Source organism: Barbus barbus (genome assembly GCF_936440315.1).
Source record: "Barbus barbus genome assembly, chromosome: 22".
NCBI classification, from domain to species: Eukaryota; Metazoa; Chordata; class Actinopteri; order Cypriniformes; family Cyprinidae; genus Barbus; species Barbus barbus.
Genome location: NC_136750.1, coordinates 8,382,465 through 8,397,944, shown reverse-complemented (window position 1 = coordinate 8,397,944; position 15,480 = coordinate 8,382,465). Strand labels below are relative to the sequence as shown.

The 15,480-nt window shown below is 35.7% G+C and overlaps 1 protein-coding gene across 4 annotated transcripts in view; it reads right to left on the bottom strand.

The window, feature by feature from the left end:
• Positions 1–3,780: 3,780 nt before the first annotated feature.
• Positions 3,781–15,480, bottom strand: part of LOC306888395 (homeodomain-interacting protein kinase 3-like) — a 64,955-nt gene continuing 53,255 nt past the window's right edge. For 3 of the 4 annotated variants that reach the window (XM_079446650.1, XM_079446652.1, XM_079446651.1), the window contains 9 exons: positions 13,701–13,818; positions 13,231–13,349; positions 13,015–13,142; positions 12,720–12,887; positions 11,140–11,445; positions 10,355–10,501; positions 8,403–8,632; positions 6,407–6,546; positions 3,803–5,359 (listed from right to left, as the gene is read on the bottom strand). In XM_079446650.1, coding sequence (XP_079302776.1) covers positions 4,886–5,359; positions 6,407–6,546; positions 8,403–8,632; positions 10,355–10,501; positions 11,140–11,445; positions 12,720–12,887; positions 13,015–13,142; positions 13,231–13,349; positions 13,701–13,818 — 1,830 coding nt within the window. In that variant the 3' untranslated portion in view covers positions 3,803–4,885. Of the gene's footprint in view, positions 5,360–6,406; positions 6,547–8,402; positions 8,633–10,354; positions 10,502–11,139; positions 11,446–12,719; positions 12,888–13,014; positions 13,143–13,230; positions 13,350–13,700; positions 13,819–15,480 lie in introns of all 4 variants that reach the window. The other variant, XM_079446653.1, reaches the window with a different exon arrangement.

Here is a 15,480-nt window from a genome sequence, read left to right as displayed (position 1 = left end):
AGAAATATTTATTTTTTCCATCTTCATCCTATTCAAAAGTTTTCACCCCCGGCTCTTAATGCATCGTGTTTCCTTCTGGAGCATCAGTGAATGTTTGAACCACAGTATTAAGAACCAAGGGTCACCAAATGTTTGAAGGGGGTTATTTGAATAATTTCAGCAATTTTTCTGTCTTGTGGACTAAATGTGAAAATCTTTTATGCAAAATATCTTACTCGGGACAGTACTAAATTAAAAAAATAACATGCATTTTGTATGATCTCTCTTATGATGTTAAAATTACTCACATTTTCTGCAAGGGGTTCACAAACTTATATATTTCTGAAGGATGCGAATATATATACACAGCAAAGATGCATTACATTTAGTGAAGACATTTATCATTTTACAAAAGATTTATAATTCTAAATTCTGTACATTTAAAGAAAAAAAAAGCATCATGGTTTCCACATATATATAAAAAATTTAGTTTTTTTGCTTAATATTTATAAATATATATATATATATAGAGAGAGAGAGAGAATGTATGTTTTTACGTGTGCATGCATGTACAACAAATCAGCATTTAGAATGATAAAGTAAATTTAAAGTTAAATTGTAATACTAAACAAAAATGCTGTTTTACTGTATTTTTGATCAAACTTATGTGCACTGGTGAGCATGAGATGTCTTTCAAAAACAATCTTAATTACAAATTGTTTACCTGTTGCGTATTGAAGCACATTTGAGTGTAGATCGATAAAAAAAAAAAATTGAAAGATGAACATCTCTTGGAATGTACTACAAAGATGCCATACAAAGATACCTGCCATATATTGTTTCCATATGTAATAAAATTAGAAAGGGTTGCAACAATATTTTTTTCTGCTTTTGCTTTATTTTTCTTTTGTATTCAAAGTGAACCTTGACAATAAAACACCATGAATTCTTATTCACTCACCAAAAGTCACCTGGACATTCTGTTTAATGTGACTAAGTAAAGAAGGCTTGGTCACATCTTTATTCACTGAGAACTAGAGAGGAAACATCAATTAAAGACACTCTGTAAAGACATTATATCCAATGGGTTACATTCCCCCAGTCCTCATACTGTTAAATATTGCACAGTGCAAGTGCTACGTGACAAACTAGTGTAGCATCAAATCAAATAAGCAAATAAAACAAAATGCTAAACAAAAAGCCACAAGTCTACAAATATCAAAACTGTGAAATTTAAAACTCTTAATTAACCAAGTAATTGAAACATGAAATCCATAACTTGCAGTGTGAAATAACTTCTTTGATAGATTGCAAATATGCTATAAACCATGGAACTTGTATACACAGATTACAAAGCACATACCGGGGAAGTCAATTTCAGGTAGAATGGTAAATATTTTAGGTAAAATAATTCCCCCCCCAAAATGAATGTCATTAAAACGGTGGCATTAATGTTTATTGAATGCTGTTATTAGAAAAGAGTTCAACAGAAATCATCCATATCCACTTGAATGTGTTTAAATATGCACATACAATAAATACTGAAAGTGTTGAGTACAGTCTTTTCTATATTGACACTGGATGTATTCAGGCTAAATGCTGGTGAATGCCATTTCACAGGGATCGAAACATGCACAGGGTGCGATATATTACATTCTTTATGCAAAGATTGAAATTACAAAGTCAAAATTTTTTTTAGAATTGGCTGGTTAAGATTAAATAGACATATATTAGTGATTATTATCTCAAATTAATGCATATATGATTATATTTATTTATTTATTTTAAAGTGTATATAACCATTTCGATCCCTGGAATGGAAAGTTATACTGTTTGCTCTTTCTTATATTTGGTCTGGACAGTGGGTGAGCTGAATACTTGTTTTTGCAAAGTGAATGTGTCATTACCAATATCTCAATCAAGGCACACACAGTGTTGCTTACACTGGTCACAAAGAAAAACAAAAAAAAAACATGACATAACCAAACATGAATATAACATACCAGCTGACATCAGTGATAATTTGTTAAAAACATGTTCTCAACTTTCAAATGACAATCATTAATAAAAATCACAACACTGTATATATCAAAACATGGCCATGTGTACTGCACACTAGCATTTTAATAAGTGCTCAGTGGTATGAGGTTATGGGGTTGATTATCATATTAAAAACAGAGAAAAAAAAAAAACCCTTAACGAAAATTCCGATGTTTTCTAATTTCTGAAACACTGCAGAATAACTGTTAATTTGGATAAAGTTAAAGCAATCCTGCAAGCCATTACAAGTTAAAAACAGATAAGCAGGTAAACATACAAAAATTAAGTTACACAAACACGTCCATTAATATGCAGTGATGAGCCAGAACCGTTATGAAGATACAATACTGATTTGAAAAAAAGAAAAACAATTCTAAATGTCCAATATCAGCAATACAGCAGTTACAATGACACTCCAAACATTGAAGCAAAAAATTTACTCGAAATCAAAATCCACTTCTAGTTTAGGCAATCAGAGAGACCTATACAAATAAACGAATGCAGATATGAACTAGTCTAATCTAATTTCACAGCTATCTGAAGTGGCAATCAATATATAGCAGCTTGTCTATGATACATTCAAGATAGATGATACGACTTATTACTTGTTCAAAAAGCTAAACATAACCTCAGCCATTTTTTAAATACAATTTTAGAAATTTACCCCATGACTATAATTACTACAGTATACGTGAGGTCTATGCAGAAAGAGTAGCTACCTTGCTCAGAGAAATGGCTCTGTTCCAAAACCTAACGGGCTGCTTTGATGTCTACTGCCTTCATACACAGCCGATATACTAAGTTTTCCATACGCAGTAACTCGCCATACTCGCAGTTGATTTAAATAATGTTGCTAAGTTAACATTCGTAAGCATAAAAATTCATATCACAGACTGAATTATTTTAAATGGACTATATTTAATTTGTTAATCTTACTAATGAATTATAATAGAAGCCACCAAAAATGTTGTGACGGGTAAGATTTCCTTTTACGGCACTTCTCATGCCGTGTCTGCAAACATGATTTACAGTGGTTTAGTGACATCAAAGCTATAATGTGATTGGTTTACGAGGCACACATGATGCTTTTCCAATGTTAGAGCAGCAGAGGATAATATCTTTCTATTAAAGAGAATCTCAGAGGGCAGGAGTGTAACTACGATGCCTTGAAATAGTGCCTGCTTAGGCAGATCACTAGGTTTTGAACAGAGCCTTCAAATTACAGTCTTTGGTGATGCACAAGCAACATCATTTGAGAGGCAAAAACACACAAACCAAGCAGAACAAACTGAAAACAAAAATGCACACTGCTATATATATATATATATACACATACATATACATATATGCATATATACACACACACACACACACACACACACACACACACACACACACACACAATATATCTATTTCTCCCTGACGGAATGTATAAAATGCAGTTGACACCAACAAGCTTTCAAAATTTGATATAATGATATAATTAAGAAAAAAAAAAGCGATTCACACATGCATAAATGAGAACTGCACACCTTAAACACACCGTGTCAAGCTTCAGCACTAAATAAACTAGCTCTATTAGATAAATACTCATAAGTGTCTATACATCAAATACTGCATGGTCTGCTCAGGCTAAGATGAATCCATGACCCTGAATCAAAGACCGATATTTGCATTTGTGTCTTCATCTAGTCGAAGCCATGCCCACCACAGCAAACACAAAAACACACAACCCCAAAGAACTAAATACACAGACAAAAAGAAAAACAAACTATATAGATTGTATTGCAGTTTTACTAAACAGTACAAATACTGTGTGTAGATTTTTCTGAATAGAAATTCATTGAATCCTCTACACAACTAGTTAATTTAAGATAATGAAAAAAATGAGAATAAGAACAAATCCAACAGCAAGCGTTTGCAGCAGCAAAAGCATGCCGTCTTCCAAAGAAATAACGCAAAAAGTAACTTACTACATCTCAAATATACATTGGATCCAAAAAGAAGCACTGCGGTTTGTGCAATGCAGTACAATGATGCCTATCTATGCATGAAATAATACACCAGTGTAATACATATACACGCACACACAAAGAACGCACGGACTGATTTGAATTGCAAGTGCTGCAGTCCAGGACACGTACGCACACAAACACATTGTATATACACACAGAGAGATAGTGTATTAGAACACGAACGACTGCCGATATATAAGGCACTATGGCTGGGGACAACAATGCAGCGAGCCTCTAGACACGTCAAGAGCCCCTACAGGCTTCTGTCTGATCAACATCATGCAACACATGCAGCATGTGACGAATGACTCCTTTAGGAGACTCCATTTCAAACGACACCAAAGACAGAGAAAAGTACAAATACTTGGAACGCAAGAAAACACGGCAAGTGGACACATTTTGTGTTGTGAACAACATACAGGGCTGTCTTTACAAACAAACATGTGTTGTATACAAGGTAAAGGCAATGTATAAAAATAAGTTGACCATCACATGATTTTGGACACCGTCCGTTGTTGATATTCATTAGAGCGCTCAAATCTGAAGATCTGAAAATCTGATAAGGTGATGTATCAAATGTGCAAAAAAGTTTTTTTTTTTTCTAATTTATCCAATCGCTTGCTTCTCAACCGTGCGCTTTCTTTACCTACTTGCTAAAGACTTTCCAAACGTTTCCTCTTTTAAAGCTCATTTTAATTGCACTCAATCAAGTCAACGTGATTGAAAGAAACTGCTTGCTTTCTCTCTTGCGCCATGGCTTTGGGTGCGAGATCCAGGTGGTTTGTGGTTTCTACAGAGAGCCTGGTGTTACGTCCGTATTGGTGGCCCTCCAAAGGGTTGCAGAGCGAGTATCAGATGTATGGGTACTGGTTTAGTTTGGTGGGACTGAGCGGGAAGCCTGCGTATGCAGGTGATGCGATGAAGGAGTGTGGGGGGAACAGAGGCTTGAATTGGCCTTGAGGGTGGAGGGTTGGAGAGGGCAAGAGGCGGTTTAGCCCCACAGTGACCTGGTGCACAAGGTGTCCCGCTGGATGGGAGAGGCCATAAGCCGGCTGAAAGATGTGTTTCCGTGTCGCCCCAGGTGAAGCTAAGAGGTGGGCCATTGGGGCATTTGTCACCAGTGGGCCTGAAGGGGGGTAGGACAGTAAAGTCGGCTGGGTGTGAGGGTGGATGCCCAGGTGGGATTGAAGGTGGGTTGTGTGGGTGGGACTGCCGTGAGGCAGCGTGAATGTGTGGCCATGAACGGTGGGTGGGATGAACGCTTGAGGCCGGCGGTGGCTGTAGTTGCCGTTCCACTCCTGGTGGGACGACCCATAATGCTGGACCTAGAGTACAAACCAATCAGTTTATTCCAAAAAAACGCAAGTGGTGATCAATTATTTAAAAAATGTACAATGTACATATACATATACACATATATTAAAAAAGTATTCATTTTGGAATTTGCTAAAGATTACATTTAATAATGTTAGGGATGCACGTTATTAGATTTTGCCGATATCCAATATGCCGATATTTTTCAAATCATTTTGGCCGATACCGACATACATTTCCCTTAGTTTTGAGCAAAAACATATTTGTTAGAAATAATAAACTTAGCTCTTTTTTTTTTAATGAGTGTACACTGAAAACCTGGAAAAACCTGTAATAAAATCAGTCTCAGCTGTTTTTTTTGTTTTGTCAGACAGATGCAGCCGAAACCTTAACATTTTATTTGTGGATTTAACATTAATAGATGGTCTAAAGCAAAATCTTCTAGAGCAATAATTTATTTTGAAAAAAAATGCTGCTGCTGTCGCTACTGCATGCGCTAGTAACTGTTGACTATCTCGCATAACAGACATGTTGTTCTGTATGTGCATTCTCAGATTATATGCGACGATCCAAAACAGTGAATCGAATCATCATTCAGGCAAAAGTTTGCTTTAAGAATGACCACACATCTGACGTGATCTTATCACTATCACACCCTGATCAAATCCATCTATGAGCTATGTCTTATCGGCAAGGCATATCGGCATTTTGTTTCAAATCGGCCAATGCAGATAATGTTCTGATAATATAGTAAATCCCTAAATATGTTTTTAAATAATTATAATGTAATTTAATTATGTTTTATTTTCATATCGTTTACAGTGTTTCTACTTAAATGTGGTGGTAAAATCTGTGGCAAAATTCAGGCTCACTGTGAAAAGGCATCAACAAATTTTGAACACTTTTTTTCACATCTCAGCTACTTTCAATTTATTTCATTTTTAATATATTTATTATTTGCATTAGTACATTGTAGTAGTAGTATCTTAATATCTAGAGGACTATACAACAACCAATCAAATGACATACAACAACCGATCAAATGACACGGAACTGACCTGTCTAAAGGGGAGCTGCTGTTGAGAGGGCTGCAGGGGCCGGAAAGCCTGTGCTGTCTTTTGTTGGCGATTCACCAGAAACGTTGAGTAGGGCGGCTGTCTGTTGGAACCACTGCGGCCTTTGGGGGGGCAAGATGGCTCTATAAGTAGAATGATGGAAAGAGCAGGCAAACTTAGGCAATACTTCTTGGAAGCCTCATGAAATTGTGCTAGACATGTTTAAAATATCTTGCAAAAGGGATTCAGAACAACAGATGGGAAAATGACTTCAGTTCATTAACTCATCCAGCCTCCAAACCTCCAAAAAAAAAGCATTGCCCTGTTTTCTTGTACTTAGAACAAAGGCATTAGCTTGGAGTAAACCTGGTATTTGAAAATAGTAGTTGAATTAACGCAATTAAAATATTTTGATGCAGTTAACGCACTGACCCCGCACCCAGACCTGTACATCATCTTACATTTCATATATTTGACTTTTTACAAATATGATGCAAGGCAACAACTCCATAAATGCAGTTATGCCCTAAAATTCAAGATATTGGTGCAAAAATGCCCCTGTATGTGTTTTTGTCTCATATTTATATCATCAATATCATAGGAGCGGCGAGAGCAATATCACACGAGTGCTGATTGTCCCGAATATCACAAGTTTACATGTGATTTTATACAACAGTTAAGTAAATAAGAAGTTGATATTGGGTTGTATTTTAAACACAATATTGTCTGTTTTTGCTCAGTTTTGCAGAGAACATAATTTCCTTTAAAGCCATTGCAGAATTGTCCATCTCTGAGCAGCACAGCGGTGTTTACTTTCTGAATGAATCAGCCGTTTGAACGAATCGAATGAAGACGAATGCCACCTGCTGGCAGATTTAGTTTCTTATTTAGAGTATCATTTAATTAATAAGAAGAATAATAATAAAAACAAAAACATTAAAGGTATAGTTCACCAAAAAAAAAAAAAAAAAAAAAAAAATTCTGTCTTCATTTACTCACCCTCATATCATTTCAAAGCTTTCTTTTGTGGAACATAAAAGAAGGTATTTTGAAGACTGTTGGTAACAAAGCGGTTTTGGTTACCAATGACTTTCATTGTATGAACAAACAATACTGAGATGTTTCTCAGATTATCTTCTTTTGTGTTCCATGGTTTATGTTAGGCTGTTTCCACCTGTGTGTCATTTTTTTGTTGAATCGAATAAAATATTTCTAAAGCTACAATTTGTAATGTCTACTTTCTCATTTGGCACAAAAATAGCTTTAAATAATCTTTTCAGCATATTTCCAGTCAAATGTATTTTGCGATTAATTGCGATTAATTAATCGAAACATCATGTAATTAATTCAATTAAAAATCTTAATGGACTGACAGCCCTAACTTTAAGATTATAATACCATGACCTGGTCTTTCAATAAGATGCAAGGTGCAGTTTAAGTTTTAGACAGGCAATTGTTTTTTTTTTTTTTTTTTCACCAAATAATTAATTTTTTTTCAAAGAATGATTCTTTTTGTAATGCATTAACACAAATCAAGCTCCTCCTTATCTTCAATTCACAAAGAACTGACAAAAATCGTGAACCAACAAATGTGCAGTGGTCCAAAAGTTTCATTGCAAATGCTGACTGCTGTCCATGATGAATGCTTATGTGTGTGTAGTGCCTCTTCTTATTTTGACAAGCTTCACTGATTTCTGGTGGATTTCACCAACATCAGTCAACTGTGACATCCCCTGCCATTATCAAGGTGATTAAAATTAGTAAATGTCTCATCTTATCACCTCCATTGTGAGTGCGCTATGGAAACTTGCTGCTTCAAACTAGAGCTATTTGTATCCCTTGAGAGGTGTGGTCACTTGAACTTGATTGACTTTTTCAGTCAGGCCTTTTCACCTAGTTGGTCTTTTTTTTCTTTAAATAATATTAATATTTTTCATGCAACATGAATTTGAATTGTTTGTCAGTGTTGTACTTTGATAGGGTTGGCGAGATTTGTTACCTGTGCGGCCTATCGGCTCGTTATTCTGAACCCGCATGGGCGGCACCACCATGGTGCGGACAGGCAGCTTGGTAGACTCAGCCTCTGTGGTTCCATTGGCTTTGCAGTTCTGGTTGTTGTCATTGATATAGGTGGCCTCAAGGAAAGGGCTGTCAGCTCGACTGGAGGACACAGACGTGGGCGAACCGTCTACCGTATCGCATCCACTCTCACGCTCATCTTCTGACATACTGAACAAAGATCAAATAAAAAGTACTCAGACACACATAGCACACACAAACATAACTCACTGAAAAAGACTGCTTGGAATGGAACACTACATTTATTTGTGTTTGTGTGTATGTATACACTGCCATTCAATAGTTTGGAATCAGTAAGATTTTTACTGTTTTTTAATGAAGTCTCTTATGCTCATAAAGGCTGCATTTTATTAGATCAAAAAATACAGAAAAAAACAGTAGTATTGTGAATTATTATTGCAATTTCTAATACTGGTTTCCTATTATAATATAATTTAAAATGATGCATCGTTGAATTTTCATCAGCCATAACTCCAGTCTTCAGTGTCACGTGATTCTTCAGAAATAATTCTAATATGCTGATTTATTATCAGTGTTGAAACTGCTGTGCTGCTTTATTTTTTTTATTTTTTTTTTTATTTGGGAACCTGTGATACTTTTTTTCTTTGATTCTTTGATTAATAAAAAGATCAGCATTTATTCAAAATATAAATCTTTTCTAACAATACAAGTCCTTACTATCACTTTTTATCTATTTAACACATCCTTGCTGAATAAAAGTGCTAATTTCTTTTAAAAATAAATAAAATACTGACCCCAAACTTCTGAAAAGTAGAGTATATTGTAACACAAAATTTATATTTTGAATAAACACTTCTTTTTAACTTTTTTATTTATCAAAGAATCCTGGAAAAAAAAATATCACAGGTCCCAAAAAATATTAAGCAGCACATCCTTAAGATTAAGCAGTATCCTACCTCTCTCATTCGGCACAAATCCAAATATTCCATAATATTTCCATATTTGCGATGTAACGTATCTGAATGCTAAACTATTATTTATTATGTAAATTATAGGCTTTGTACTCCAACGGTGACACAGAGGCGGGTGCGCTGATGTTTGTATTTTATTTTGATAAAGTACCAACTTTAGCAATGCTGGAACTAATGTGTGTGTGTCTGTGTGTGTGTGTGTGTGTGTGTGTGTGTGTGTGTGAGACAAAAAAGTTTCTAATAGGTAGATTTGGTTAGCAATTATAAATTATAACGCTTTATACAAATAGACTAGAAGTCTAGAGCTTTATACAAACAAGGTGGAATTCTATACTATAGGTGTGTTCACACCAACAAAAATGTTGAATGTTACAAAAATTCTGTTTTTTCAGGCAATTCTTCTTTTCAACTGCAGACGGGCTGAATTAAAATGCGGAAATACTCTGGTTACGCCAGTACACAAATTACTACGCAACTTTTCATTTCTAAAATCCACTTGTCTCAAAGAAAATAAGTCAAATAGTATTACATGTTTGCAACCACCGTTCAGATTTGATTGGTGTTTATGAAACAACACCAAATACAAGAGCACAGAGAAGGGAAGCCACTTCTGGTTTGTCTCTTTGCTATTCACTGTTGCTTAGCAAAAAGTCTGCTCATGAGCACAACCAAGTTGCAGTGTTAAGTAACAGCAGCAGCTCTGGGAATGTGACCAAAAGTACAAATCCTTCTGGTTGACCAGTTTTCTCTGCAGTGTGATGGAAGAGAGATCACACCACTAGAATATCGCTTAAAAAAATGACATTGATTCATTGATTGTATGGAAATGTTTGTGTCCGTTTGAACAGCCATTCATACATCACACTAATATTGGTCATAGTGTGGACAGGCCTTAAGTCCTCAGTCTACTAGTAAATATGTGCATATGTGAAGGTCAAACCTGTTGGGTCTCTTGCAGGGGGAGGCGCTGGACTGTTCTGAAGCCGATGAACTGGTGCTAAGGGTTGAATCGGGACTGCTAAGGGAACACACACGCTCCATATTCAGTGTGCTCTGACATGCCTCACACTCCGGGCTACCCTTACACCTGAAACAAAGTGTGTATACTTTTTAAACACTGCATTTTAGTGTGCAATTTTGACGAAAAATTCAATAATTACTGTGATTTTGTTAATAACAATAATTAGACTGTGTTTAGCGGAGTGTGTTTTTTGCTGGTACATTGACTGGTTTAGGCCCGTCTTGGACAGTTGACTCCGGAAGCTTTTTATATTCTGTGTGGTGGTTAGTTCACAACAGTGACAGAAATGTACCTTTTAACTTCAAATTAAATGTTTTTTTTTTTACTTTATAGGGCATCTTAAATTGACTGGGCATTTTATTGTTGATTATACATGTACTGCCTTTACAAGCCATTTATCACATATACAGTTCAGCTGAAATGCAACCATCTAGTCAGTTATTTATAATGAAAACTGAAGCCCCAATTTATCAAATTCAAAATCTCTTCTTCACCTTGTCACACTGTAAACTGAAGGAGAAATAAAATATGGCCAAACATACATGGATACATTTGGTTTCCAGTAATATTTGAGAGAAAAAATCTTTAAATCTTGCTTCCATCTTTGGCTTCGTTAAATAAACAAAAATTGAGAGCAAACATAAGGGTGAATAAATGCTGATGGATTTGAAAACATCCAGACATGTATCAGAAAGTGAACTCACTCCAGTGAATGTTTCTGAGTGTCTGGCCCCTCCCCATCTGTTCCACTGCTGATACTGATGACACTGCCTGCAGGGCTCGGGGAGTCAGCAATCACAATGGTCTGTCTCTGCTTCTGAGACGCAGTTGAGTCCTCGTACTCTGGTTCTACTTTACAGCACACAGGCTCCTCCTCTGGCACAGCCTCAGACTCCGCCTCCACTACACAATCCGCTGCCGCCTCCTGTGTGTGTTTGGCACTGTCTACCATCTTTGGGGACTGGCATGATGAGTTTTGGGAATTGGAGCTGTGCATGAAGTTGTTACTTCTGGTGGGGATGATAATGATGAATTAGATGAGCATAGGTAGGCATGGCAGGAACGTAATAAACAATGTTGCTTGCTGATAACACACACACACACCAAAAAAAAAAAAAAAAAGCAGAAGCAGAAGCAGTATCTATCTATACAGAGGGCAAGGTGTGTGACTTCAATTAAAATGAATTTGAAAATGAAGTAAACAAATAACTTACCAAAAGACAAATGTGTTCAACTTTGAAATGCTAATTGCAAAGTTGCTTGTAATATGATTATGTAAAGGAATGCTGATACATTTATTGATGTATTTTTTTTTTTGAGATTTATTTAACATATTTACATTTTAAAAATAAACTATTAATTTTCTTTACAAATTAACCAATAAAATGTGTTTGGAATGCTGAGTAATGGATGCAAACAGAGTGTATTGTGGGGGAAAGGTGTGTGTGAAAAAAGTAACATGTCAAAAGTTATTTAAGTGCTTTGTGACTAAATGGTCAATGGTATTTTTTAATGTAAAAAATTATAACGTAATTATATATATTTTTTATATTTAAAATAACATCAATTTATTGGTCAAAATGAAGTGATTTCCTTTTTAAAAAAATTCTAATTAAAAGCCTTAATTTTTAAATCCATTAAAGTGGCTAATGTGTTATTAAGTATTATGATAGAAAAACACATTATTGAAAAATAATATATTTTATCATAATAACTTCTGCATAATTCAATTTAAAATGCCGTAATGTGTTAAAAAAGCAGTGTACTCCTATAATAAAATTATATATCCACTAAGATATTTGAAACACATACTGGCGCAAAATGAAAAAAAAAAAAAAAAAAGGAATAATTAGCGTTTTCTATTTTTGCACTGTATTTAAAATTTAGATTTCCATTTGTCTGATCAATGCCCATTTACTTATCAATTGCAATTTTTTATTTATTCAAACTTCTATAGTTTAATAAACCTGAAATAAATGCAATAAAAAAAACAACAAAAAAAACTACTTACAAATGGACCAATATATTGATTAAGAATAATAATGTTTTGTCTTGGGACTGAAATCTCCAACAAAAAATGCAGTGCAATGCAATAATCATGCATTATTTATATAATCAACTGCATATTTACAGTTTAAAAAAAAAATTAATGTATTGGTCATTCTGTACAGTGATTTCATAACCTATTTTTATTAATAATTGGTTACTTCAAATTTAGATTTTAAGTGGCACTTCCAGTCCCCCATACATCAACCGAGTGTCTGGATACGATGTGTGATCTAACCTGTTTGAAGATGGTTTATTTCTCTTGTTAGCAGCTGGCTGTGGCCACACCACATGAGCGATCCCTATGCTGATAGGCTGGTGAGCTGACAGGGCCATTGGGTTGGTTAACAGTGGCTGGTGGTGGGGCATCAATGAGCTGTAATGGTTGCCAAGGGAATGAACTTTCCTGCAAAAGATAAAGAGAAACAGAGCCTTTCAAAGAGTATAAAGAAAGATGACGTGTTACAACATCAGAACAACTGAGAGATAAATATAGCAGCACAAATATAATGACAGAGACTCGTTTCACCCACCCCCAATCTGCTAGTCTTTGTGGACCTGCCACTCTTTCTGAGGCCATTGTTGTTGCTGAAGGCGCCACCGGGGCCACCTGAGGCCAGGTGGGCACCAGGATCTGCTGGGCACGACTTGACCACGCTTGCTGTAAAACAAGATAAACAAGTTAAAAACTTAGTTACGGATAAATGAACAAAAAGGTAGCCATGTCTCCACTTTAGAAATCCCTTTACCCGTGTAATGACCCCTGGTCTGATCTGTAGAGGCTGGATGGCAGAAGCTTGTGTCACCAGTGGTACTGTACTTTCCATACGCGAGTATCCTGCTGGCTTTTTTGGGTTGGGTGGGAGACCTGTGACATGAGACAGGTTATTATCGTTAACTAAAACAATTTCAATTACTTGGGAAAAAAAGCAATAATTGGAAAAACAAAACAAAAAAACAAACAAAAAACAATAATAATTGTAAAGTAGTAAAATAACTAAAACTTATTAAAACAATATAAACATAACAAAAAAGACAAAAACACAACAAAATTACCTAAAACATTGACGCATTAACTATAAATTAAAATAAAAACAGAAAAATATAATTAAAAAAAATACTTTAAAATGTTAACAAAACTATAATGTATAATGATAATAAAACAACACTGTGTGTGTTTAAACAATAAAACATGTCTCACACACACACAAAATAGTACCTTGCAAAGTTGGGGGACAGAGAATAAGCGCCTGTTGGAAAGAGTCACCAAACTGAGCACTTCCTGTCTGGAGAGGTATTCCAGGATGCATCACTGAAGGAGCGGATGAGGCTAAAGCCTACAGTGAGAATAAAAGAGAAAAATCAGAACATACAAGATAAAGTTTAAATGAGTGATATTCTGTTCTGCATTTACATACAATGCAATTACTGGGTAATAACTAAGTACTAACCCTGAACCTAACCCTAAAACGTACCTTAAACCATGTAGTCACTATACATTTTCAGTACATTTTTGATCAATTACTGTGCACCGTAGGTGCAAACACTAAAAAACCTTATTGTATACTTTGGTAGCCATTATATTTTGTTCATTGCAATAAAGACGCAACAAAGGATATTTGTTAGTGTACACAATAAAGTGAACAGCATTGATATGTCCAATAGGGGGCGACACAGGATTAATAGACAAACATCAGCACTGCCCTGATGAAGCTATTTAACATTATAGAATTTTGTTTGCCACAAGACCACATATGTAAATTAAAATACATATAAACTTAATTCTAATGTCAAAAGTTTATTTGCTTGGTTCGTAATATCATGAGATAATCATACATAATTTCAAATGGCTACAAGAAGTCACTGATGTATAAGGAAGCAACAGACAACTTCTGAAGATAATTTGTTGTTATTGATCTTTATTATTATAATTTTTTTTAATCAATGCCTTTTTATTGCACTTTATACTTAAATATATGTTGTGCAGCTATATGTTGGCATACACTATATGGGGAAAAGTAGTGGGACACCTGACCATAATAACAACAGGAAAATGGCATTCTACATACATAGACATTAATATGGAGTTGGCCCCCCTTTGCAGCTATAACAGCTTCCACTCTTCTGGAAAGGCTTTCCACAGGATTATAAAGTGTTTCTGTGGGAATTTTAGCCCGTTCATCCAGTAGGGCATTAGTGAGGTCAGGCAAAAAGGTATTCCATGGGGTTGAGTTCAGGGCCCAGTCAAGTTCTTCCAAGCCAAACTCGTCCAACTATATTTTATGGACTTTGTTTTTTGCACTGGGACTCAGTCATGCTGGAATAGAAAAGGGCCTTCCCCAAAGTGTGCCCACAAATTTGGAATCATAGCATTGTCCAAAATGTCTTGGTATGCTAAAGCATTAAGATTTCCTTTCACTGGAAGTAAGAGGCCTAGCTCAAGCCCTGAAAAACATCCCCACACCTTTACAGTTGGCACAATGTAATCAGACAGGTAACGTTCTCCTGGTATCCGCCAAACCCAGACTCGACCATCAGATTGCCAAATAGAGGAGTATGATTCATCACTCCACAGAACACATTTCCATTGCTCGAGAGTCCAATGGTGGAATGTTTATACCACTCTAACAAACACTTGGCATTGTACTTGACATTGTTGTGAGGCTTGCATGCAGCTGCTCGGCCATGGAAACCCATTCCATGAAGCTCCTGCCACCTAGTTTCTGTGTTATTAATGCCAGTGGAAGTTTGGAACTCTTCAGGAATCGGCAAAGTGGTGGCGATTTTTACATACCATGCACCTCAGCACTCAGTGAACCAGCTCTGTGACTTTACGTGGTCTTCCGCTTTGTGATTGCCACTGCTCATAAATGATTCCACTTTCCAATAATACCACTTATGCCTCGTTTCCACTGAGTGGTATGATACAGTACAGTTCAGTACAGTACGATTCGGTACGGGTAACCCTGATCAGGCTGCGTTTCCACTGCCAACAGTAC